Raw genomic sequence first — 27999 nt, 5'->3', positions numbered from 1 at the left:
GCTCCATTCTGCCAACCCTCTCTGATAACCGGCATCTTCTCTTGGATATTTCATACGTGCTGCTTTTTACTGAAAATACTACACAATGAGTGGTGATCATGGTTACAAAGACTACCAGGTAATCAATGCGGTGAAAGTTTCGCTTAAATGTGTGAAGTAACTCTTTTTAGGTTTCCTCCCTAAGTAGACAGAAAATGATAAATTGCACGTCATAATGTAAATTAATTGAATTACCGGAGGGAAATACTGGTCACTTAATGTTTTAGTGATTACTTGACAGGCTAGTTATAATACTTTGTCACCTGAACTTCATGAACAAATACCTTGTAGCATTTTGATAACAATTTCAGTAATAGCCTATTTTATTTGCCATTTGGTCATGGGAACATCAAATATTCATATTCATCTTTCTTTTCGCAGATGGACTCTGGTGCTCGTATCAATGGTAAGTGTTGTCAGCAATTGTTTATAGCGCAGAACGATGGTGTTCTTTTCGCTGCACTCCAAACCAGATCAGCCTGTTAGTTTTTAAGGACGGAAATGGCGTCCCAGAGACTAAGTCCCTTCTCCTCCACCATCAGCCGTCTATTGTTCAAAAGAAGGCTTATAAAATCGTAGTTTTATTGTGTTGTGGTAAATTTTGGACCGCTTTTGTTGTAGACCTGTACATTGTTTTCAAAACGCATGCATGCGTTTGTGCGATTGGTTATGATAAAGGTTGGAATTTTCATGCCGAAAGTCGCGAAATGGGGGTTGAGGACTTAGTCTCTGCGCCATTTTCTTTTTCTCCACTCAGCTTCCTAAATGCCTAGGTCTGGAAGTAGAGCTTGCCGTGATATGGAGGCTACAATGGTAACGGAGTCTTTTCGCTTGGCAATGATACATCTAATAGCGTCTTGATGCTACTTCAAAAAAAGTAATGATGTAGTAGGCCTATCTTGCAAATTGAACTATTTAGCTATCATTTGCATCAGATTGACTGTAACGATGTACTAATCCAATCCTTAAATATAATCACAATACCATTGTAATTTGTGCACGATTTGCATTGGAATTTCAATATAAACTAAATATAACTCAATATAAACGAAGTCCAGCATTCAATTGCATCCAGGTGTAGCAAGGCATTTCACTTTCCTCTGCTTCAGCCTATTAATACATGCATATGCACAAGTTTGACGGTTCTGCTACATGGTCAAATTCCACCACACCTTAGCAGTTATACTAACGCGAAGATGCGCTGTGTAGCCTACACCTTGACACCTTACCTTACGAAAAATAACTATAGGAATACAATATGGTTTCTATAGTTACGGCAGTGTATAATAGGCCAACTTCTTGATGTTCTGTAATACCTCTGTAATATCCTTAACCTCTAGTGTTCATATCTAGTACAGTCTTATAGGCTACTTCTATACTATGTCCCAAAATACCCTAAAATTCCTAGGCTATAGTTATTTTTCATAGGAGTTGAAAAATAAAAAAAAAAACTCAGTGAATGTACTGTTAATATGATACTGCAGAGTGTTTAACAAAGTAGAACAGCGTAGGACATGACCTTTGTACCAAAATCAGGATGGCCCATGCACTGTAGAGTTTTCCACACCAGAGCTTCTCTGGCTCAGTTTGTGGTTGTATTTGTGCAGAGCCTGGCAGACACCCAGATGCTGCAAGTTGAGGCAGGGGATCTTGCTCCCTCTGTGTTCCGGGCTGATAACATGCAGATAAAGGTGCCTCCATCATTGAAAGTGGCTGTTAGGATTCCAAACGCTTCCCTTGCCTCACCCACACACACACACACACACACACACACACACACACACACACACACACACACACACACACAGACACACACACACACACACCACACCTCACTCTCATACTAAGGTCTTATGAACTGTACTGTGGATAGATGAATGGGGCACAAAAGAGGCAAAAGTATACAGGCATAAGTGACCTGACGGGAGCTTGATGTGAATCCAATGGCGAGAGCAGGTCAGGAAATCTAGAGTGATAGGTGAGAAGAGTGCATTTCCGCACCCTCTTTGTCCATTGTGAATTTCCAGGTTTTCTTTGTGTGACTGCCATCTAGTATTACAGAACAGACCAACTAGGCCTCTCTTTCTTGCTGTTGCTCTGGCATAATTTCATTTCGGAGTGATCATTTATACTCTGGAAACTCGGAGAGCATTCAGTGTCATTGCTTGAGCCCTTTAAATAGACAAGTCATATGTGTGATACTGAATTCTGTGTGTTGGCCTGTGGTGGTAGTCTAGGTCAACTTCTGAAAGTTACTCTGGATACAAATGAGACTTGTGTTTGTTGCTTTTCGAGTTTGGTGATTATCTCATTCTCCATTAATGCGTTTAATTAAAAGTCTAAATTGTCTAAAATAGACTAAAAAGTCTACTCAGTTTGCATGCTGTGCTGTGATCAATGTGTAGCTTTATATTTAGAGGTTGTTGGAGGTTTTTGTAGAATGTGGTGCTTGTTTCCTTGTAGCATTAATGTTAGTGCTCTATATGATGGTTCCTTTCCCTGCCATTAGGGCTTACGGCTCTTAATCACAGCCCCTTGCTCTCACCTCAGCCAGGGATTTACATGCCTAATCTGTTTACCTCAGCTGAGCCAAGTTGTCTGGGGGCCAGAGAAAGTAAGGAAACTATACCATGGGTGCCATCAGCAGAGGAAACCTCTAGGCACTGAATTGGGTCAATTCGATTGGAAACTTGCAGATGAGGTAAAAACAAATAAGAAAGTCTACACACCGGAGTAACTGTCAGAGTTGAATCAAAAGAAAAGCAATGTTTCAACCCAACAGGGTCTTCCTCAGGCAAATGGATGAACTGTTTGACAGAAAGGTAGGCCTTTTAAGACGTCAGCTGACAACATGCTTGAAGATGAGACCTGGAGTCAGAGTATGTCCCGTCGTTCAGGACATTTCATCTGTGTGAATAAAAAAAGTTTAAACGTTTGAACAGTAGCCTATTTAATGCATTCTAATCCATTGTCAATCACTTCCGGGAACTTTTTGAAGTTTACATGAACCACGTGACCTTAACGAATTTTGAACACCCATTGTAGCAACTATACCTGCATATGGCTTTGGATGCACCCATTATCACAGTGAGACATTAACACATTATGAACACAAAGAGTTGAGCCAATAATGTAAATCTGAGTCTGAAAAGTTGGCTACAAACAGTCTATACTGCTGTAACCGCACTGCTGCTATAATTATTAATTGTTAACTTCCGGGAACTCTTTGAGGCTTCCATGAGCCGCCATTGTTGGAAAAAAATGGAACATTAGCATCAATGGAGTTGTCACAACTCTACCTCTGATTAGTTTGTTTTTTATTTTATTGTTTGCCATCTCATCCAGTGCTCTATGATCCAGGGCGCATGACCAAATCAAGCCAATAATAGGCAGTAGCCACAATAATGACTGGAGCCAGAGCCCATGCAGCCACCCTGTTTCGGAAATGGAAGATAACGCACAGAACGGCCAGCCTGAGCGGACAATTAGGCCTACGTCCCCAACTCATCTAAAATGTGGTGTCTTGAAATACTTTGGGTTCTACACCATAGATGGTAAAGTAACCGTTAAAGATAATGTTAAAGAATGTATCTGTGGATTGGGCTTTACATCGGTCGAAGTTGACTCCATGTCGTGGTGTTTCACGTAACTCGATAGCCAGGCAAGCTGAGGACAGGCGCTCTGCTCTGCTGGTAACCAAACAAGTCTTCTTCTGTCTAGGTTTGTCTAGGCTTGTTTCTAGGTTTTAAGTGTTGTTCTTCTATGTGGTCCACCTATTGGAGGGGAGTGTTTACAGCAGTTCCGTTTCACACATGCACAGTCTACGCGTCAAAGTGACGCTCGGTCTTAAATTTCGGTCGACTCAAAAACGTGACGCATGCCGTAAAAATGACGCAATTCTTGTCACGCGCTCACCAGTGCCGCGGGACGCGGGATGCTCAAGAGCTCAAGGGCTCAAGGGCACTTCAGCTGTGCCTACTGGTCGGGGTTTGAAGTCCGAAGCGCTAACCAGTAGGCCACGGCTGCCCCCGAATATAACCACCCAGTGCCCCTGCCACCCAGTTTTGTTGCTTTTCATTAAAGAAATAGATAGGGCTGTCAAAATAACTGATTCATTTCGATGAATTAATTTGAGAAAAAATAACTGATTAAAAAAAATAACGCAGATTAATCGATTCCGTATGACCTTTGACCCCGAGCCGTTGTAGTCAGTAACAATTAGACTGTAAAAAGAAGGAGAGAGAAGAAATGTGCGGCCTAGATCATTGATTGGAACATTTACTTTTAAAAAACGGCCTGATAGTGTTTATTAAAATAAAGTCCTCTGCAATGTCTGCAGCAAGGAATTTGCATATCACCGGAGTTCATCAACTCTAAAGTCATCAATGCAAAGAAATAGTGTTGACATTGAGGGGAGTGTTAATTTATTTTCATTGTGTCCCCTAGGTTATATCTGTGGCCTGAAATACCTTGTATATGAAAAAAAAACTTCTTCCCGAAGCACTTTTGAATTTATTTCCTCAGCATATTAGGTCATATCATAGATTATTATGGCCATTATTAAAATAATAATAAAAGAGTTTTTGAACTGTAATGTCACTAATGCTGATTATTCAATGATTCATTTGAATTTAAATATTGAAAATACTTTTTTTTTTAAGTATATTTTTTGGGGCTTTATGCCTTTAATGATAGGACAGTGGAGAGTGACAGGAAGCGAATGGGAGAGAGAGCAGGGGTGGGATCCGGAAAGGACCACGGGGCGGGAATCGAACCCGGGTCGCCGGCGTACAGTGCAGGTGCCCCAGCCAGTTGCGCCACAGATGGGGCCTATTTAAAATACTTTCACAGCAAATATTATATATGGGATTAATTTAGATTAATTAATCACAAAGTATGTAATTAATTAGATTAATTTTTTAATCGATTGACAGCCCTAGAAATAGATCTCTTAAGATGCACTCAGGCAGATATCTGGTATACATCTGTGTCTCTTTCATATTCAGCCTATGTGTGGGAATCACTGTTTAGTTGTTGATTCAGGCCATGCTGTGTAATAAGCATGTATGCAAGTGTGTATGTGTGTGTGTACTGTATGTGTGTGTGTGTGTGTGTGTGTGTGTGTGTGTGTAGTTATTACATACTCGTCTGAGTGAGTGCAGAAGATTAGATAGGAATTGTTATCCCATTAGTCAGCTGCAGATGAGCTCGCCAGCCCAGTGGGCCATCTGAGGGTGTTTCTGCGGCTCATGAATGATCTCTGGCTCTGACTCACATAAGACACACACACACAGACACACACACACACAGACAAAACGTTTCACGGCTGTATTATGGTTGCAGAGCTTTACTCAACATTGTGTCAGAGGACCCATTGGTTTGGTGCTGAAAATCTTGCTTTGTGTGAATATCAATGTCGTTACAGCCTTATAGATGCTCTTTACCATTCCTTTAATGCCTAATGCCGTTTTTAGCTCTTAATGTGAACTCAGGTCATGTCATGGTCATCAAAACGTTTTAAGACATAATTATATTGTGGTAAATTGATGGTGTGTTCTATTGTGTATAGCTTGTTTTGCATTAGGCATGTAGAAATGGCTGAGGTTTACCTATTTGTGTGATGAATACCAGATGACATTGTTCATGTCTTGTCATTAATTCGTCTTCTTTTACATCTATCATCGTCACACATTTCCAGACTGTGCTTAAGCTCGTTTGGATTGTCACGAGAGATCTACTGTAACATGCCCCTCTGTGCTGGTTTTTGCAGACTCTCAGAGACACAAGGACAAACACAGAGACAAGGAGCACAAACACAAGGACCACAAGAAAGACAAGGAGAGGGAGAAATCCAAGCACAGCAACAGGTACAGTACAAGTCCACAAACACCTCCTCTTCTTACATCTCTCTCTCTCTCTCTCTCTCTCTTTTGTCTTTCCATCATAGCCCCCTCCTTCTAGGCAACATCTCCCCTACGTGCTGGCATTGTTTAATATTGGCTATTTCAATTGTGGTTAGGTTGAATTAAAGCACTGGAGAGTTGGGGTCGCACAGCACAGCTGTGTTCTTCTTTGATTGACAGAGAGGGTGTCTGTTTTGTGGTCGAGAAGCATATAAGGAGCTTATGGTCTCACAATCACAACAGTCTATTGTTGTTGTCACAGTTCACTGAATACAGCTTCCCCAGGGGGTAACCCTATTCCCACAACTTTAAGGTGTGCCTGATTAAAACTGAGCTTAACCGATGCGCTGAAGAACAGTGCTTATTGCCACGCACAGGGCATTTTTTGTGTGTTTCATTGTATTTTATGAATCAAAATTGTAATGAAGCAAAATGGCCTCCGTCGCCCAGCGTTTGTAAGGACGTTCATAAGAACATATGGGCTCTACTGGGTTCATGTTCTCTATTGAAATGTCTGAGTCATTATAGGGTGAATTGAACCATGCTGCTCAGGAAGTCTGGCTCTTTAACCTGGGGCTATGACAATGAATTGTCAACTCCTCCACGGCCTCCCTCCCCCCACGTTCTCTATCTTACCCCCGCCTCGGCACTCACTCCCTGCTGAGCGGCAGACATCGCTTTATTGTCACATACCGCTTTTTAAACAACAATGCCTAGTTAAAAGGTGATGCTTTTCTCTCGGCCCACGTTAGTGATTTTACAACGTTTGTAATTAGGTGGAATGTGTGCCTGATTGTCATTAGCTGTCGGGTGATGTTTGTCGTGGACTCTTGTTTGTGCTCACGCTGAGATTTTTCTCTCTACATCATGACATTTTAATGGCAGCTCTTTTCAGTTGTGAGCGACATCCCCCCCCTTTGCTCTCTTTTCTGCAGCGATCACAGAGAGCCTTCTGAGAAGAAGCACAAAGACCGCGAGCGAGAGAAAGAGAAAGAGAGGGTGAAACATAAAGATGACAGCCTGGAGAGGCACAAGGACAAAGAGAAGAGACGCGAGGAAAAGGTGAGCTTGGGATAGCCCCCGGCTGTGTGACACAAACACTTAGCACTGAGGAGTGGTGTTCAGCTCAGATTCCAGTCCACCTGAATCCTACTCCCAGTGTCTTTGAGCAAGTGTAGTTCATGTTTAGCAAGTGTCATCACACCACCATGTTTCTCTCAGTCCCCTCCAGACATCCATTAGGCCTCCATTAGACATCCATGCTGCATGGAGTTCTGTATAATACAATATAAATGTGGAATTTTAATGTTTTGAATGATGAAAATGATACAGAGGATTGATGAGACAACGAACCCCTATTCTTCATTTCCCACAGATGAAGTCCCATACTGCAGATGGCAAACACAAGAGGGAGAAGGAGAATGGTTTTGCGAGGTGAGAAACAGAATGACTCACCCATCATCAAACTGGGATAGCTCTAGAGGAAATCTGGAGGGAATCTGACTGGTGGATCTGATCCACTGTCATCTGTCGATTTTGTCTTAACTAAAACTGAAGTGTTTGAGTCACATATGATTTGTAACATTTGGTATTATGCACAGTCTAATTTCATAACTACACTCTGCAGTCTAGTGTGGATTTGTAGAGACATTACAGTGCATCCGTGGTTAGTATTGATATCCCTGGCTGATTGCTGAAGTAAGATGAATGGTGAAGCATGAATATTCTTTGTATAAGTATATAAGTATACTCTTTTGATCCCGTGAGGGAAATTTGGTCTCTGCATTTATCCCAATCAGTGAATTAGTGAAACACACTGCACACAGTGAACACACAGTGAGGTGAAGCACACACTAATCCCGGCGCAGTGAGCTGCCTGCAACAACAGCGGCGCTCGGGGAGCAGTGAGGGGTTAGGTGCCTTGCTCAAGGGCACTTCAGCTGTGGCCTACCAGTCGGGGTTCGAACCTGCAACCCTCCGGTTACAAGTCCGAAGCGCTAACCAGTAGGCCACGGCTGCCCACGGCTACCCTTTGGTACACTGTCAACCAAATGCTTATCTAAGTTTGCAACAATCCATAATCAGCGTTTGAAAACACATCTTAGAATCATATCCCACAATGACACACATAGGCAACATTCATCATCCCCTCTCTCCTTTTAAGCTATTTTTTATTTGCAAAGAAATAGAAGAAGTCTTGAAAGCTGTTCATTTTGATGGCCATTTTAAGAGCAAACCAGTGTGGTTTATTCTCTGATAATGGCTGATAACTTATATGCCTCTAATTGGTTGTGAGTGTGTAAGGTTAATGAGCAAATCTCAGTTTTTACTAGTTAAACACCTCCTCTTAGGTACCAGACTGTGACTTCCAAATGACTTTCATCAGTACGCACTTTGCCAGTAATTTACTCTTTTATGAGTGCGGACTGATTGCATTAGTAGCACTCAGGCCTTAATCACTGATAGAGCCGCATCACACCAGTCCCCATTACAAGCCACTATTACTCACTCATACTGGCAGTGGGTGGACAGCATTTCATTCACCAACAAACTGTGGTCAAGGACATATCATGGTAAATGATGTGCTCTTGGTGAATTCACGCCACATGTTTAACATTTTATGACTAGTACAAAATAGTACATGTTCTAAGATAAGAGTGACTTTATAGTTATATATAATTATATACTCCTTAACTGAACCACTGAGCCTCTAAAGTACATAAACTTAATTTTCTCTGATTTGTCATATCAAAAGATGTTTGCTGAATACTGAGTTGTGTAAGACGTGTCCATGTCTAAGAATGTCCGTATTAGATAATTCTGTAAATATATTTAATGGGTGTACATTTAATTGAATAGCTTATTTTTTCTTTCCAAAGCCCTCCTCGCATTAAAAGTGAAAATGATGACAATGGCTACTACCACTCCCCCAAGCATGAGAAGTCAGTGAAAAGGCAGTGTGAGGAAGATGAGTAAGTGGCTTGGATCTATGATGTATTTTCTACCTCTTCATGTTATTGCACGTTATTGCCTTAGACTCACTCTACAAAGGTTGTGATCAGAAATGCACTTTGATTTTTGGCAGGTGTCTTTCAGAAAGAAATGCCTTACTGGGCATCAAAAGCACATTTGACAACATAATGAGATTTTAATCTGCCTTTTTTGCTCTGTGGGATATTCGTAAACAGTCTGTGGTATTTAAAAAAGCCCAGTGATGGCATCTGCTGTACTGTGTTTGCTAGATGATTAGCTTATTGACTATGTGATGCTGCATTTCCTCCACAGGGTAGAATATAAACCTAAGAAAGTCAAGGTGGAGAAGGAAAAGAAGGCAAAAAAGAGGAAACACGAGGATTATTATGAAGACGAGGAAGAAGAAGAGGCAAGTTACACACAGTGGAACAGCTCAAAGATGTCTGCCTCTTCCCTTCTCTGCCTAGTAATTAACTATCTGCCCCTCAGGGTTGAGTACGGACCCTCTGATTTGCAATTTAAAAATTGGAATCTGAATTATACAGCATGTACAATAGAAATAATATTCGGGAGCACACACAGTTAAGCATAAATCCCATTAAATTTTATTGAGCCCTGTCTCGTTTTTTATATTTGCCTCAGTTTTTGACTTCTTTAAATCTTTCTGGTGAAGGGACCGGGTACAAAGACTTCAGGCAGAGGACATGTCATTGAAAAATCAACTTTTAAGTACCTTTTCTGTCTTACATTTTTTTTTTCTCCTCTGGTATGTTATAGGATGTTAAACCCAAGAAGAAGACGAAAGACAAGAAACAGGAGACAGCTGGCGGGAAAAAGAAGGTGAAGAAAGAGCCGGAGCAGAAGTGGAAATGGTAAGACTTTCATTCATTAATCCACTTCTTCATTCTCTGACAGCGTTTGAGTAATCACCTCATTTACTTCTAGTCATTAATCAGACACTTTTAAATCACTTCATATTTGCAGAGCTTAAGCTCCTCAATCTTAGGTCACATATACAGTAGCCTTTGTGGTCAATGTACTGTATGTTGTGGTGGTCATTTGTAGATACCGTATCGCTTTCTAAACCACTTTCCCCTGCTCACTTGTCAAGGTGGGAAGAGGAGAGAGCCACAGATGGATCCAAATGGAGGTTTCTAGAACATAAAGGCCCTGTGTTCGCGCCTCCCTATGAGCCTCTTCCTGGGCATGTCAGATTTTATTACGATGGTAAGTTGTGGCCCTAGAGAGAAAGCCTTGGGTTTGACCTAGAAATAAAGCCCTTGCCATTGTCTTGTTGAGACAATGACAATATCTGTGTTGCTTAGAGTATGTACTAACTATATCTTTTTTCCATCCATCTTCACAGGGAAGCCATTCAAGTTGAGCACCTCTGCCGAGGAGGTGGCCACATTCTTTGCCAAAATGATTGATCACGAGTACACCACTAAAGACGCTTTCAGAAAGAACTTTTTCAAAGATTGGAGAAAGGTAATGGCCTTTGCAGTCCACCACCAGTTCGCCTGCTAATTGTTAAAACTACTTTCATAGTAGTTGAGTGTGTAGAGCTTTGTTACTCTCTTCAGATCAAACAAGGGTCATTTACCACATAAAGAGTTTTTGGAATTTAAAGTGATGGTTCGGAGTAACCGCTGCGTCGACGTTACTTCCGTGATTTGGGAAAAGCCCGTAAAAGTCCTGGCAGGAAGCATGCATAAGGATGTAGATCCAGGAATGCACTAATATTTTGTTCGTAGTACCAGTTTGCAACAATTATTAGTTAACACTAAGTTGTAAAAACTTAAAAAATATAAAAAACTGGATATACCAAAAAACGTTGATGTAATCGCTTCCTGCCAGGACTTTTACGGGAAGTAACGTCGACGCAGCGGTATAGTAGCATCCATCAGGTAAGTGTTATTTAAATAAACTCCTGGTGTATTTACAAACTTTAAAAAAAAAAAAAAAGTTTTATGAGTAAAGAACATAGTTGTACTACTGTAGAAGTTTCGTACCATGTAGGGCATTATTAGTGGGGTAATTTATGAGATAAAAGTTGGTACCATTACGACTGCAGAAACTCATTAGTTTCTGACAGCGCTACTCGACCAGGGTTCGACCAAGGGAAAAGGGTGTTTGGCTAGGGGTCATGGTGCAAAGGACCCTAGGGTGAAATTACTCCGAACCATCGCTTTAAGACTTCAAATCCTACACTTGTGATTTAACTGTGTATTTGTGTAGAGCTGTCTGTTGGGTCTTTATAGAGATGCAGTAAATATCATACCCTTACTATTTTGACACTAATACATATTTCAGTTTATAACTTAAAACTACAAAAACATGACCGCATGTTGTGATTGACATGGCTTTCCCTGTTCCTGTTGCCACAGGAAATGATATCAGAGGAGAAGGGAAAGCTAACAGACCTGAACAAGTGTGACTTCAGTGAGTTGAGTGAGTACTTCAAGGGTCAGTCAGAAGCCAGGAAACAGATGACGAAAGAGGAGAAACTGGTAAGTCATTAAACAGGAGCACTTTCCACTGTTTGGGCCTGCACCTGCATGTACATGCCAAAACAACGCTAGCAAAACACCTGCACACTGAAATCCATTAAAAAACTAATTTTCATCATTTATAGCCAATTCAGAAGTAAATCATTAGGAATGACATTTTGGGCAACTACGCCCTTAACTGACATCTTGAAATTGATGACGTTTTGCAGGACTGATTATCTAAACTGTTTTTTTTTTTCCCCCACTGAGATGATATGAGATTTAATAGCCAGCGCCCTATTGAGGAGAGAACTAAAAGATAAAAGTAAATAAAAAGGGGGAAACAAGCTCTGTAAATATATTTTTAGAAAATCAAAGAAGAGAACGAACGAATCCTGGAGGAGTACGGCTTCTGCGTGATGGATAACCACCGCGAGCGCATCGGCAACTTCCGCATCGAGCCCCCGGGACTGTTCCGCGGCCGTGGCAACCATCCCAAAATGGGGATGCTGAAGCGCCGCATTCGTCCACAGGATGTCATCATCAACTGCAGCAAGTGAGTGAAGATGCAGGGCACAGATTCAGAACCTACTTTAGTGGGGAGGTCACTGGCTTCACTCCATCAGTCAGGACGTCATGAATGAATAATGTACTTACATATTAACAACACAAGGGGGTGTCACATTTTCATATTGTTTATGCATCTTGAACAATGAAAGGGCTTGCAACAGTGGCCTGATCCTGTTCAGTGCTACTAATCACTTCAAAGAACATGACCGCAGCAGGGTTCTCCTGGTGATAAGGCAGACAGCACTGAAATAGATTTCTCCAGAAACCTATCTTCATGAGCCATGTAGCAAAGCCCTCTATCTCCTCAAATTATGATGCTGTTTTATCAATATGATCCGACTGATATCTATTTATATGTTTTATCCACATCCGTACTTTTTTCATGAATTTTGAACTGGCTTGCTTCTCAGGATGTTAATCTGAGGATAATCGGTTTTAACACAGGGTCCTTTTTACTCTAGGTTTTACTTCCTGTTCATTTTGCCACTGAAGCATTCTTTTTTCATGTAAACAAAAACAATAACACGATCTGCAGAGGATTTGGCCCATCACTGTTTTCCTCATCAGTTTTCTTGGTTTTGTTCCAGAGAGTGGTGGGACTTTACCCTCCTCTCTGTAACAATGAAGCAGGGACATTCCTCTCTCACCCTAATTAGATTCGGGGCTCCCAACTTGTTTATGCAGCATGGGATGAAAATGTTAAAAACAGAACACCAGATATTGTTGCTGTCTTCCATGTCAACAACACATGGTGTGAAATCACACTCTCAAACAGCACCAACTTGCTTTTAAACCACACTGTAAAGCTTCATCGATCGCTGCCAACTTCAGTAATTGCTGCCAAGCATCAAAATATTTACTCAAGCACTACATTGTATATGATACAGTAAGCATTATGTCCTGTGTTTACCACTTCTCTTGTTCCTTGATCTTCTTCCTCGCTCTCTTTTCCTGTCCTCTCTCCATACCATTCCTCTTTTTTCTTTGCTCAGGGATTCCAAACACCCCAAGCCCCCGTCTGGCACCAAGTGGAAGGAAGTTCGTCATGACAACAAGGTGACGTGGCTGGCTTCTTGGACGGAGAACATCCAGGGCTCCATCAAATACATCATGCTCAACCCCAGCTCCAGGATCAAGGTGACGTGAAGTTTCTCACAGAACTATAAATCCCTGTATTTACCCAATGCCCTCTTTTAGGTATACGATATATAACTCCATATGTAGGCACTTATACACAATAATTTCTGTAGTGGGGCAGAAATCACAATGTAAGGATTAAACTAGTTGCTTAGAGATAAATGAAATGGAGAATGGAGGGACAAGGTAAAAGATAGAGAGGGAGACTTAAGAGTAGGCCTAAAGAAGAAGTGGGTGAGGAAACGATAGAAAAGGAAACAGATTCAAAACAAACAGAGAAATAACACCAAACACCACCAGTACCATACGATGGAGTAGCCGACCTTGATGGATGCAGGCTCTCCCAGTATTTGAATCCCGAGTTGTGTTTGTGCTTCCTGGTGCAGGGTGAGAAAGACTGGCAGAAGTATGAGACAGCTCGGCGGCTGAAGAGCTGCGTGGACCGTATCCGGAACCAGTACCGCGAGGACTGGAAGTCCAAAGAGATGAGGATCAGACAGCGAGCCGTGGCTTTATACTTCATTGACAAGGTGAGGAACATTGAAGACACAACCCATGATTCTGATTCTACACTTTTTTCTGTCCACCGTCCAATGCTCTGGTTTTTTCAGCAAAGTGGTTCAGACTGAACCACAAACAAGTTGGCGGTATTTTATATGATGCTATATACTATATACATTTAGGTTGTGCTTTTAAACATAGATTGACACCTGACATAAATCACAGCAACATACATTTGTTACTTCTGTCATTGTCTTCGCCTCCTGGGGTTTTGAACTCAAAATGTTAGTTTAAGCGCTGCCAGTTTTAGTCAACATTTCCTCGTGATCCTCTAACCGTTCCCAGCTTTACATGGACCACCCACACAAATGCCAATGACCCTCTGCCCTGGAGACGCCCTGACTCGCTAGTCTGGTGCCAGTGTGGGAACGGAGCAGCGTCCACGGCTGCTGGTAATTGATTAGCACTTTTGCCAGACCAGTGCCAAATCAGGTCAGCTGCTTCTGGCGTTAGCGCCGGCCCACACCTGGAGTGGGTCCAGCAGCCAGAGCTGAAGCAGAGTCCAGCGGCAGGGCCAGCACCAGCGCACTGTGTGCTTTAGTGCTGCCTGTGGACTGAGCGGAATAACAATATGTGCTCCTCTGAAGGGGTGGGCAGAATTAAACACAAAAGACTGAAGAGACTACTTTGTGTGTCTCTATAACATTGTGGTGAAGACGTGAGCACGTGAATAGGAGTGTGTGAGTGCTTAAGTCACCTTGTAAGTCCCTTTGGACAAAACTAAGCGTCTTCTAAATACTGTAACAGTAATGGTAACTTATGTTTTGCTTATTCTTCTGGGGTATTGACAGTTGCAAATTCATCAAAATATTTTTTGTTCCTAAGAGATATTCTCATTTCTTCAACTGGAGTCCCCTGCATGTATACCCCTGCTCTGATAGAATAGATAGCTACTGTATAGAATATAGAATCGATAGTTCTTGGTTAGCTACATCAGGCGTTTTCAGCTAGTCGAGCGTAACAGGTTCTGCCAGGTATTCTTTGCGGGTCAGATAAAGGTTGTTTAGGAGCAGGATTGCCATTCACTACCATCTGACCCGCAAAGAATACCTGGCAGAACCTGTTACGCTCGACTAGCTGAAAACGCCTGATGTAGCTAACCAAGAACTATCGATTCTATACTGGATATGCTATATTGGATTTCTCCATTTTGGGGCATTATGGGACATTTTTGAGCCTGGCATACAGAAGATTTGAATTCAGCACCCTTCAAAACCCCCAAAAATTAACATGATTTGCCTTCGGGACAGCACATTTTCCAAAATCCTGCCTAGTCTAATACCTGGCCATTGTGTAAACCAGGGGTCTCCAACCTTTTTGGGAATGAAGGCTACCCGAAGACCCGAAATCATATGGAGGGCTACTCATTTGAAACAAACATATCGTCACCCCTTTTTTGCGAGGGTAGTCCTCCTAAATAATAGGAGTATGAGATTTGTACTTTTAAATTATCAATATTGTGTAGGCCTATGCAACACTACCAACATTTTTGTTCAGTTTCTTCATTTCAAAGTTTGCATGGGGAATCTAATCTATTTTTTTTTTTAACAAAAAAAAAACAATCGTTTTGTGCAATTAATAATTTGGGTTAAAATTTGTACCCAATTTATACCCACCCACCATTATGAATTCAGGGGTTGTTTAAGTTCTGATTTCAGTGGACAATTCAGTTTTTACATTTCAATAGTAATCGCCCACACCACCCTAACATATAAAAACTCCTTTTAAAGTTATTGCACACCTGAAATCTCCTCCATGATCTGACAAAAAAGGTAATGCACAGTCCTGCTCAGTCATGCATGCCACAACATTTTCAGCGCTATTATACGGCAGTAGCCTACGGAGGAGAAAAGGCCTGTGAGCTAAAGCAATTGTTTTTCAGTTCTTGAACAATCATGCAAGAACCGTATTTGACGAACATGGAATGGCCACAGAACTTTTGCAAAGATATGCTTCCATTGGCTACACCAGACGAGCTAGTTTTTCCCCCTTTACTGTCTATGCGTGCGAGCAGCGTGTATGCGCTCCGCTTCTGTTGTTTAAAGACTGAATGGGAAACGGATTTGGAGCCAAAGGCTAAAATTTAACGCAGCTACAATTTGTAAGATATCACCAATATCAATTTAATGTTACAGATGTATGGCTACATACATTCTTAAAATGGTTCTGGTCTAGACTTAAATATCGATTGAAAACTTCACAATAGAGCGTGTTTTTAGAGCGTGATCTGCAGGCGACCTGATGGCTATTTTTAGAAGGTGCGCTGGGGGCGCCTCATAGCCGTCCCGCGGGCTACCTGGTGCCCGCGGGCACCGTGTTGGAGACCACTGGTGTAAACCATTGTGCTATTTGGGGTCTGGAGTCATTCCTCTCATCCATAACCTACTCTGACCCCCCCAGCTGGCCCTGAGAGCGGGCAATGAGAAGGAGGAGGGCGAGACGGCGGACACGGTGGGCTGCTGCTCGCTGCGCGTGGAGCACATCAAGCTCTACCCCGAGATGGACGGCCAGGAGTACGTGGTGGAGTTTGATTTCCTGGGGAAGGACTCCATCCGCTACTACAACAAGATGCCTGTGGAGAAGAGGGTGAGTGAGTGGGGACAGGAGGGGTCACCAGAGGCTGGGGAGGGGAGGAGAAGGGTGGGGAGGGTGCCTGACCATGGATGAGAGAGAAAGGGAAAGAGAGAGAGAGAGAGGAGATCTGTTTTTTAAACAGATATTGTATCTGGAGAGAGAGAGGATGATTGGGATAGAGAGACAGGATGAGGTCAGAACAACAAGGTCGGGGTTGGATGAGTGCCTGTGTGGAGGAGAGAGAGAGAGAAAGAGGAGGGGTAGAGGGGTGGGGAGAGAGAGAGAGAGGGGAAGGGAGGGAGGGAGGGAACAATTATATCTTTATGCAAATGTTGTATGTTAAGTCCTTTTCCAATAAAGCTCATTTGACTTGAATAGAGAGAGAGAGAGGGAGAGAGAGAGAGAGAGAGAGAGAGCGGAAGAGAGGATGGATGAGGTAACGAGACAGGATGAGGTCAGTACAGTAAGATTACTGTGGATAGGAGTGAGTGGGAAGGATGAAGGAGAGGAGGAAGGAGGAGAAGAGGCCTGTGTGAATGAGAGGAGAGAGAGAGAGAGAGAGAGAGAGAGTGTAAAGGAGGATAAAGTGAGTGCCTATCTTTGGAAGAGAAAATGATAGAAAGGGAATGAGAGAGACAGGAGGAGGGGGTAGACTACTTGTCTTTCTGAATGAAGACTTCTGTTCAGGGAAAATCAGGGCATTTAGAAGCATAGGATATTACCGTATTCACTTCAAATGTTTTCATACACAGAATTAATTATAAAATCTGAGTTTTGTTTAGTTAGTGGAGTAAACTTTTGTCAAATCAGTTGAAATATTTGAGTTATGTTGAGTTGACGGGGTGGTCTTAGTGGGGTGAGGGTGAGTGTTATTTAGGCACTTGTGGAATGCACTGTGTGTGTGTGTGTGTGTGTGTGTGTGTGTGTGTGTGTGTGTGTGTGTGTGTGTGTGTGTGTGTGTGTGTGTGTGTGTGTATGGACAGAGAGAGATTCTGGGGAGGATGTTTGCACAGACAGGTGATCCTGGCCCTAAAGGCCTTCCGCCAGCTTTGCCTTTGTAGAGGTCTGTTTCCTGCTATTACTTACACACAAGCACACACACGCATGTATGCATCCACACTAGACATAAGTACTGTAGATACAAACATGCAACTGTCCACAGTCCACACACACATACACATGCACGAACGCACAGACACACACACCCACACACACACCCAGGAAACTAGCCCATCAGCTGTGTGCCCCGTCACCATTTGAAGGACTTACTCTTAGTCCTCTATGCAGTAGCTGGGCTATTTGGGATTTTGAAATGAGGGGCTGTGTATTACATGTTATTCATATTAACATATATCATGTAATGCAATAATATAAACATGTTATTCTACATAGATATAATCCAGTGAGTTATACACTCCAAGTCAGTTAAAAACATACAGTGAAAGGGCCCAGTGGAATAAGGAGTTAACTGATGGTGTCTGCACCTCATTGTCATCCTCCAGAATAGAATGACCTACAATTCTGTTGAGCTCTCGTAATATGTCCTTATCTGAACGTGAACTAGCGCTCTCCTGTAATATGTATCGTCACTAGACCTACCTACTGCTTGTTGTCTCCATTTATAAGTATATATACTCTTTTGATCCAGTGAGGGAAATTTGGTCTCTGCATTTATCCCAATCCGTGAATTAGTGAAACACACACAGCACACAGTGTACACAAAGTGAGGTGAAGCACACACTAATCCCGGCGCAGTGAGCTGCCTGCATCAACAGCGGCGCTCGGGGAGCAGTGAGGGGTTAGGTGCCTTGCTCAAGGGCACTTCAGCCACGCCTACTGGTCGGGGATCGAACCGGCAACCCTCCGGTTACAGATCCGAAGTGCTAACCAGTAGGCCACGGCTGCCTGTTAATGTTAATGTCACATAACCACAACAGTATCATTGGTTGCCAGTATTCATTTTACATCTGTGATATATTTGTCATTTATTACAGGTATTTAAGAATCTTCAGCTGTTCCTGGAAAACAAGCAGCCTGAAGATGACCTCTTCGACAGGCTCAATGTATGTAGCCTACTTCAGTTTCCATTTAAACTGCCAGATCATCACCACAGTTTTCCGCGTATCACTTTCATTTTGTAACAGTCTTATCTGAGTGGCAATTGATTGTGATTTGTGTTTGACTGGCTTGACTGGGGTTTCCCACTCTAGACGTCCATCCTGAACAAGCACCTCCAGGAGTTGATGGAAGGGCTGACTGCCAAAGTGTTCCGTACCTACAACGCCTCCATCACCCTCCAGCAGCAGCTGAAGGAGCTCACCTGCTGTGAGTGACTGAACTCTTCATCCAAATGCCATGACAAGGCCTTATCCTGTGACCAGTGTCTTTCATTCTGTGGCTTTGTAGATGTTGCCACATTGCTTAATTTAAATTAAATTAAATTAAATAAATTAAATTAGCAATAGCCATAACATATCCATGCAACACATCAGATCTGGGCCTTGTATTGCATCGACCTTGTGAAATAAAATTCAAAGACAATAATAGAAAAAAGTAAAAGTGCTTTTATGGACTGTAACTCAACACTCAACAACTGGACTCAAAGTGTTTGAGTATGTGTGTGTGTGTGTGTGTGTGTGTGTCTGTGTGTTGCTCTCTGATGTTTTATCAGGGGGAAGAAAAAAAAAAGCAGTTCTTTCCCCTATTCTCTTTGATTGGCTGTGCTGACCCAAGATAAGCCTTTCCTCACGTCAAGCCACTTTATTTATGAAGCACAATTAAGGAGAAACAACAGAAGTTATTCCAAAGTGCTGCATAGCACGGAATAGCCAGATAATGTTTGATGGATGGTGCTACTGTATAGTTTGGGAAAAGCGTGAGCCTTGAGTGCTTTGATCAGCTGCTTTGACTCTGCTTCTGCCTCTGCCTCTCTCCAGCTGATGACAATCTTCCAGCCAAGATCCTCTCCTACAACCGAGCCAACAGAGCTGTTGCTATACTGTGCAACCACCAGAGGGCCCCACCGAAGACCTTTGAGAAAACCATGCAAAACCTCCAGACCAAAGTAAGAATCCCCAACTGTGTTCAGGACTCTCTGTGTCTCCTCAGGCCCACTCTTTCACAAACATGCCTCAGGTAATTGCCATTAAGGAATAAATAATGATCTGGTGATTCAATCTCCTCCCAGATTGATGAAAAGAAGAAACAGCTCTCATGCGCCAAGAAGGAGCTAAAGTCGGCTAAAGCAGATGCTAAGACTCTCCATGATGACAAAAGCAGAAAGTAAGCACTGATTCGGTGAAAGTCTCACCTCAATCTTAATTTGAGTACATGTTATTTTACAGTGAATCATCAGTCATTATGATGCTTTCTATCATACAGATATGTATAGGAAGGGGTGGGCAAAAATACATCAAAATGTATTTTAGAATAAATATAAAATATCCTCATTTTAAGTGTATCAAAATAAACTACCAAATACAGTAGCCACGCCATGTATAAAAATACTGTATTTTTGTATTTTGAAAATACTAAAAATAGTCTTTAATGGGTGCATGAAATCACTTCCATATCTGTGTTTAATCTATTCGGTTTACTTTACACAGTATCGACATAAGAGTGACATGACACTGTCATGACACATGAACTGTAACCCTAATCATAACTTCTAACCCGAATCCTAACCCTAATCCTAAACTTGTTATGACAAAAAACGAATGACACTTAATAACAGAAGCGTTATGTCATAAATGTGTATGACTTGTCATGTCACTCTTATTCATTCAATCTTTATTTATTCTCGGAGGTTCATGTCGATACTGTCAAGTAAAGTGTAACCATCTATTCCTTCATCAGATCACTGACTCTGTTAATTAAGTGGACAGTGTTTGAGAGCAACAGCTTTCCTACGATACATGCCATAAACCTACAAACAGTCAACAGATTATTATTCTGACCTGCCTGTTACATCTCAAAGCCTAAATACTGTATCAGAGATGCACCTAAAAAGTCACAACTGAATTTGTCAAGTGGTACAAAGTGGAGACAAGTCCATGACATGGTCTATGTATGCCCAGATTGCTTGATATTGCACTGTGTAACGCTGTTGATCAGGAAGGATCATATTTATCCCCCTTAGCGGTAAATAGTGTTATATTGATGCCAAGGGGGATAAATATGATTTTTTTCATCGTGTTACTTTAGGTGATTCATGGGGCAACTTGTTAAGCAATATTGCAGGGCAACCACATAACCGGTTCCATGTGTTCTGAGTGGATGAATAAAGTTCTCAAGGAACTGATGACTAAAGTTCTCAAGAAACTTTTGTTTGAGTTTGGTGTGGGAGTGAGTGTTCCTGATTCATCTTCCTGAAACTCAATATTCTGATTTCAAGAAGGTCTTAGGGGAAGATCATGCGGTAACAGAGTGTCACTCAGCAATTAATGAACCAAACTTTAAGAACAATATGTCAGTTTGAATGTGCCTATGTACTTAAATAGTAGCACAAAATGGTCTGGTGAAATTAAATCTTCATATGAAAATGCTTGGTAATCACTTTTATCCGTCTTTACCAAATTGCAAATGATGGTGAATAACTACTCATTGTGAGATGTATTTCAAAATATCTTTATTCTAATTATGTTTCCCACTGTTTCTAGTGTTTTGCATGGATGTGCACTGGTGCGTGTTCATGGATGAGAGAAGCATGGTGCTTTATGCACCCACCCATATCACTGTTGATAATGTGCTCTTAAAATAACATATAAACAACTCGCCATGGACTTCTGACCAGGTTTCTCTTGGTTAGTGGCGTAATGGTTTTAGGTAGTGTACGATAGCGATTTTTAGACAACGCGCCAGACCCCTCCTTATGTCGTTAATTGCCACACCCCTTGTTCCGTTGCTCAAAAAAAGACGTGCAAGATAAGAATAAGAATGCTCATGGTTGCCTGAGTAAAACTACAGCAAACAGTCATGGCCTGCTGCAAAACGTTCAGTTATCCATTGCTATGATCAATGTATATCTTAGTGTTGTTTGACAAAATAAGCTGTGTCACTGTCATAACACAACATGAGCATTTATTTTATTTCAATAAGATGTAATAAATCATTCTCTTGCTCAACTCTTCTGTGGCACAACTAGTTAATGACTTATCAATCTGAAATTTAGCTTTTTGCGAGAGGTTCGAGGCCCACAAGCGGCCCGGATAATTATGTTTGCACATTCTGCCTCCACAAGGTTTTGCTATGTTATGCAATCATGAGCCTACTTTTTTTGTTTCAAGGCTAGCATTTGCGGTTTAATCTAGCCTATGATCGAACCCCATCAGGATCTCTGTTGCTTTACTTTGTTTTATTGTTTTTTTCTTTCAGTTCACACTTTGTATTGTGTGTGGACAATACTGAAGTGGACATTAATTAGATGCAAAGTCCACTGGACAAAATCGCAGGATTTCTCCTTTAACAGCTTCTGAGATCTTCCGTAGAGCACTGCTGAAATAAACAAGTTTATTACTATAGAAAAATAGTGTCCACCCTTGTGACCATATACCATATATCTTATAAACCAGAAGTGAACCATCAAGCCACTTCAGTATCTATAGAAGAACCTTGCTGTAGTTTAGGCCTAACCTTCTCTGTGTCCACTCTGTCATGTCCAGAGCTGTGGAGACCAAGAAGAAGGCGGTGCAGAGGATAGAGGAGCAGCTGATGAAGCTGGAGGTGCAGGCCACTGACCGCGAGGAGAACAAGCAGATCGCCCTCGGCACATCCAAGCTCAACTACTTGGACCCGCGCATCTCCATTGCCTGGTAGGTTAACCCTTAAAGGTGTAGGTTTTTGAACATTCTAAGTTCCGCAACAATTGAAGGTTCTAAAATTCTATGGTTAATTCAATGAACCCAGATATTCTTTAGATATTCATTTCCCAACATTCCCGTCACACCGGTGTGACGGTACTCCTTTAAGGGAAAGAAGTGACAGTCTGGACTCAACAGTTCTCCGTAGGCGGGTACATGCAAAGAGGTGACCGTTTATGCACTTGGCACCTAGAAATTCATCTACCTGGATCCCTGGATCTCTGTATGGTACATTTGAAGTGGTGTTAATGAGAGAGTATTTATCCTTGGCACCTTTAAGCTCAACTACCTGGACATCTGCATCTGTGGAGCCTGGTAGGTTTATAGAGGTAGTGGAGAGAGACTATTTATTTTGGGCAAGTTAAATTCATGAGCCCTGCACCTCCTTAACCTAAAAGATTTAAATGTCACGGATAGCAATAGCATGAATAGCAATAGAGAGGCTATTTACCCTGGGAATGTTAAACAAAACAGAGGTCCCAGTTAAAGCACATGGACCCGTGCTCCTTATAGGTTTAGAGGAGTGACAGGGAGAGACTCTTTTGGAGACCTAGGGCCTGTACTACGAAGCGAGGTTACTGGCTTATCTGGGTAACTTCGAGAGTAACTTGATCACGTGTGGCGTAACTTCCCGATTAACCCGTACTACGAAAGGTGGATATGTTTCAACCGAGGTATGCTGCCATGGCAATTTACGCTGCATCTCAAACCTGCTCCGAGCAGGTTATGTTCTTGGTTAACCTGAGGTTTCCGTTAACAACACCCTTTATAAGTACCACCCCTCCACTAACAATTCGAGACTCGGCGTACCTGGATGATCCATACGACATCGGAGCGCAAATCGTGAGGTGCTCTCTTCGAGGGGTTTTAGAGACCGCCATATATATATACAGTGGGGAGAATAAGTATTTGAACCCATGCTAAAGTTGACTAAAAAGAAAAATATAAAAACATCTGTTAGAAATTGATCTTAATGCCTTAATTAAAACAAATAGTAAAAATCCAACCTTTAAGGACACCAATTTTCTTAGTGAATGAAGAATGTATCGTAAACAAATAAATGTTCTTCCTTAAATTACAGGGGCAATAAGTATTTGACCCCTATGTTAAATTCCCATAGAGGCAGGCATATTTTTTTTTTAAAGGCCACTTATTTCATGGATCCAGGATACTATGCATCCTGATAAAGTTCCCTTGGCCTTTGGAATTAAAATAGCCCCACATCATCACATACCCTTCACCATACCTAGAGATTGGCATTTTTCTCCCCACTGTATATATATATATATATATTCTCCATGAAGATATAGATTGTCAGCCGAGGGAATTTGTTATCTTTGTCAGATGATCTAGGCAGAAGTCTCTAATGTCACCCGTCATAGCAAAGCCCTTAGGTCGACATTCATGTTTTCCATCTAATCGGTGATGCTAAACATCTCAGCAAGAATACTGTATGTCCGAAAATAAATCGGACATAGGCCTAGCCTAGCCTAGCCTACAGTATGCTGAACATCTGAGCAAGAATAGCCTAAAATAAATCGGACATAGCCTAGGCCTAATAAATTAAAATCACCATTTTAACAAACTTGTTGAATTGAATGTCATATTACTGTACCCTGCACATAAAGGCTACACATTTCCACAGCACCAGAATCCGACCGAATGCCTCCCTCAACCCCTTCCACAATCGGCCTTCCACTATTATTTGCGATGGCCAACTCCTCTGCTACTGTAAAACACTCCTTACAGTAGTGTTCAGACACCTTTTTCTTGTTAGCTGTAAAACAGAGGGAAACAGAGAAAGCAATAAGCATACTAGGCCTACATGTTTTCATAATTAAGAAATATTAATGCAAGCTATAACTATATAAACCTACTATTCTGAATAATGTGTTTGTGTTTCATTTTTGCACCTGCTGCCATGTGCGTTTGGCAATGGTGTTGCATCTGAAATGTTCACAGGATTAGGCATACACTAAATCAGTCAATGGGGGCTACTTAAACATTCAATTATCCTATTGCTGTAATCTATAGGCCTATGCCCACTTCTAAATTGTGTTGCATCTGTAGGCATTTCTATGAACTCAAAATAGGCAATTTAATTATTTCAACTCATTTCAGACATTCTGCAAGCTATTAATCCTCCGTAACACATATTTGAAGAACATGTGGAAATAAAACTTTACTTTTAGGCATTTAGGCTACCCGATCTGCAATACGTTGCCAACAGCCTTGCCTTGCTTTGTTCACTGCCGACGTATTTGATTTTTGTCGTAGAGTGGGTTTTAATTCCTCATAACTTGCCATAATAATTGTGCATTCCTCATCCGTAAAATAAGGTGATCGCGTCATCATTGAAAGTGGTGACTTGCGCTGCAACCCGCCCCTTTTATGTGAACGCGCACAAACTCCAATTAGGTTAACCCCGGCTCAACAAATCAACTTCATAATCAGCGTCGTAGTACCGATTAACACCACTTAAGATAACCAGGTTTTGTCAACCCCGGTTTAACAAAGTAACCCTGGGTTACATCTGGGTAGGTTAAGCTCCCTTCGTAGTACAGGCCCCTAGTAATGTAATGAATAACAATAGAGGAATTGATCAGATCTGAAACTGTGATTAGATCAGACCCGATAAGAAAACCACCCTTTACATTCAATTAGTGATTTGCACCACTTCAGTAATGTTTCAGCTGAAACTGGACAACAATTGACCTGCTCACTGAAGGAATTCACTTTCTTTGTGACAAAACATTGGTGCAACACAGCCTGCCTGATTCAGCCAGCCAGGCTGGGTGTTACTCTTCGGCCCCCGGAGGGAGGAAGTGCTCTTTTCGCCGCGTGAGCTGGGTACAACAGCTGCCAGAAAGCAAAAGCACAACAGAGAGAGAGGGGGGGGGGAGAGAGAGGGGGAGAGAGAGAAGAGAGGAAAATATGTGAGTAGGAACAATGGGGTTTGTTTGTGTGCCAGAAACTATCCCGGGCCTGCGGAGTCCCCCCTGCCTCCCTGCCCGACTCTGACACACACACACACACACACAAACACACAAACACACATTTAATGGGTGGAGGAGACGGTGAGGCAGAGGCCTGGGGTTGGAGAGAGGGCCGCTCCGCTGTGTGGGATCTGTCCCCGCGGCTCTACCCGTCATCTCAGCTAGAACCCTATTTTGGGAAAGCCCCCACACGTACAGGTACACACACACACACACACACACACACACACACACACACACACATGGTGGCTGGAGGAAGTTTCTGATCTGTGACCAGTGTTTGGTGTGAAATGTCTTTCTGGGTTGTTGTTGTTTTTGTTTTTGTTTTGAGAGTAACATGGAAGCCTTTCCCCCACATGGGCCACTGTTCCCGCCTTTTGTTACATGTGGGCGGGAGCAATTAGGTAATCTCCTTTGTACTGTTTGTGATCGTCTCACTCACTGTGTGTGTGTGTGTGTGTGTGTGTGTGTGTGTGTAAGTGTGTGTGTAAGAGAGAGCGATAGAGGGAGAAGGAACGTATGTGGAGGACAAAGTGAGAGAAAGAGAAAGGGGCTGATATGGGTGCAGAACTTCACCATATATGTGTCCAATGTAGTCTTCTTTTTTTCTCACAGGTGTAAAAAGTATGAGATCCCTGTGGAGAAAATCTACAACAAAACCCAGCGCGAGAAGTTTGCCTGGGCCATTGACATGGCAGATGAAGACTTTGAGTTTTAAACCTCCCCATCTCTCTCTTCTTTCTCTCTCTCTCTCTCTCTTTCTCTCCCTCTCTTTCTTGTTCTCTGTTTTTTTTTAAAAAGTCCTTGCATTCAACCTAATTCAAGAAATGTACATTTTTAGCGTTGATAATTTCACCATGTGTGTGTCTTCACAAGAAGAGGATGGGTGGGGGGACCATGGGAAAACGTGGAGGGGTCAGTTAGGTAAAAAGCAGAAAAAAATACTGGGGCCACCCTCTTTACAGTTCAGTGAGGATCAAGATAACTATTTGCCCTACGGGGAAAGTAGCTGCCTAAATGACTGATTTAGTGGTATGAAGTGACTTGTCTGCTATCAAACTCATATGATGCACAGCTGTTGCGTTTTGCTGTATAATCTATGGTCCTTCCTTTCGCACCCTCTGAAGCTATGTGTTGCTGCCAACTTGCTGTACCCATCAGATGAATTCTATTTTCATAGAAAAGTGAAAACTGACAATAACTCCCTAAAAAGACTTCACCCACACGCCTTGTCTGGAAGAGAGAGCGTTTTGCCAGAGCTGTGTGTGTGTGTTTTTGGGAGACTGTGTGTGTGTGTGTGTGTGTGTGTGTGTGGGGCGTGATGAAGTTCCTCATTGGCCATCGTGCAAGCTGTGGAATGGAAGCACGTCCACAAGCTTTGCACGGTGGAGATGACTAACAGGGGGAAATGGAACTTGTTAGTGTGACTTTAGTAGACTGAATGTGAATTTCCTTCCACACGGCTATTATTTTATTTTTATTTTTATTTATTTTATTTTATTATTTTATCTTTTTTTTGCTTTACAGTTTTTCTTTTATCAGGGACATTGCATTTCTTATTTCAGTTTTGCTTTTCTCTCCAGTAGGCCTTCATATGTGAAAAAAGATGGAATCCTTTTTAATGTGTGACTCAAATAGTCATTTTGGCACAAGGTGTGTTCATGTGATGTTTTTTGTTCTTTTTTATAATTATTCATGATTTCCTGTTCTGTCATCATATTTACCCAGTTCCTTACCTAAAGGCTGCATCATAGTATACCACTGTCTCTTAACAAAGTCTCTCTCCGGTCCCTTATATGTCAAACAACTCATGTGTGAGGGGTACGAATTTGCCAAATGACTACAAAACCCCAGAATTATGAATTATGAATCTACCATTAATGTGATATTTTGGATGTTTCTTTTTTTTCTATCTGTATGAAATTGTAAAGCAATTATTTTCGACGCTGGAGGCTTTTCAGTGTTTATCCTAAGGTCCTGCACTTATTTAGGCATAGGAACGTATTATTGTAGGATGCCAATGTCAATGTTTTTAACCTTTAGCCTTAGTACAACACATGTTTTGTTTGTATTCCATTTTTGACACTTTAGGTTATTTAAAAATAAAATCAAAAGATCCTATTACTCAATTTAACTTCATTATTTCAATTTGGATATACATTGCTGTGCACTGGACACACATACATTGATTTTATTTTTTGCGTGTTTCAATTATGGAGCTTCAATATGCTTATGACATCATACTGGTGTTTGCCGTTGCAAATGACCCTCTAGTGAATGATATGACAAATCAAGTAAGCAGAGCAAGTCAGTACTTTTCACTTCAGACTTAATTCCATCAACCAGTGACATCAGGTGATAATCCACAGACAGAGCACACATGTGCTGAAATATGTTCCTCTTCATGGAAATGAGACAGACTGCTATGTGTGTGTGTGTGTGTGTGTGTGTGTGTGTGTGTGTGTGTGTGTGTGTGTGTGTGTGCTGCCTCTGTTCTTCTCTTGACCCGGATGCAGTAGAGATATGACTGCTGTATCTGCATACACTAAAAACACCATTTCATAATGTTATGTTCATTTGTCAAAATGTTTAAAATTGTATATCATTTCCTATCGCCCTGCCTGATTGATATTGCCCATGCACAACTAATGATACCCTAGTAATACAGTGCTGCAAATTGACTAAACGCCTAACATAATGTCTTTGACAGTCATTTCCACGTGCTAATTAGTATGCTTTCTCTGATGTAAGTGCCTATAGACCAAGAACTGCATAGGGCCCACCAATAGCTTCAGTTTAGTTCTCCTGCATCATCAGTTGGAGCAGCTGTGATCAGGAGATGGTCAAAAATAATCAGCAGAGGCAAGTGCCAGTTAGAGCAATTTACTATCATACTGGT

General features: G+C 41.8%; 1 protein-coding gene across 1 annotated transcript; it reads left to right on the top strand.

Annotated features, from left to right (window-relative positions):
- Positions 1-7: 7 nt before the first annotated feature.
- Positions 8-27224, top strand: top1b (DNA topoisomerase Ib). The gene is made up of 21 exons (XM_076275691.1): positions 8-118; positions 421-445; positions 5810-5906; positions 6878-7004; positions 7318-7376; positions 8822-8914; positions 9228-9324; positions 9693-9787; positions 10027-10142; positions 10282-10403; positions 11303-11425; positions 11773-11960; positions 12967-13111; positions 13498-13641; positions 16073-16258; positions 18241-18309; positions 18457-18571; positions 19183-19310; positions 19434-19528; positions 21907-22056; positions 25716-27224. Exons 1-21 carry the CDS (start codon positions 86-88, stop codon positions 25816-25818), a joined length of 2310 nt encoding a protein of 769 aa, XP_076131806.1. The 5' UTR covers positions 8-85; the 3' UTR covers positions 25819-27224.
- The last annotated feature ends 775 nt before the right edge of the window (positions 27225-27999 follow it).

The sequence above is a fragment of the Alosa pseudoharengus genome, unplaced genomic scaffold, assembly GCF_046254945.1.
Source record: "Alosa pseudoharengus isolate Yale_2024_CS ecotype anadromous, Long Island Sound unplaced genomic scaffold, YU_APseudo_1.1 YU_APseudo_1.1_scf_9, whole genome shotgun sequence".
In the NCBI taxonomy this organism is placed as follows: Eukaryota; Metazoa; Chordata; class Actinopteri; order Clupeiformes; family Clupeidae; genus Alosa; species Alosa pseudoharengus.
This window is presented reverse-complemented; position numbering and strand designations above follow the sequence as displayed.

Bases quoted from the DNA above. Each gene is read 5' to 3' on its own strand.
- top1b (XM_076275691.1), top strand. From the start codon at position 86: ATGAGTGGTGATCATGGTTACAAAGACTACCAG. The intron at 5,907-6,877 runs GTACAGTACAAG...TCTTTTCTGCAG, and splicing joins AAATCCAAGCACAGCAACAG to CGATCACAGAGAGCCTTCTG. The intron at 19,529-21,906 runs GTAAGCACTGAT...TGTCATGTCCAG, and splicing joins CATGATGACAAAAGCAGAAA to AGCTGTGGAGACCAAGAAGA.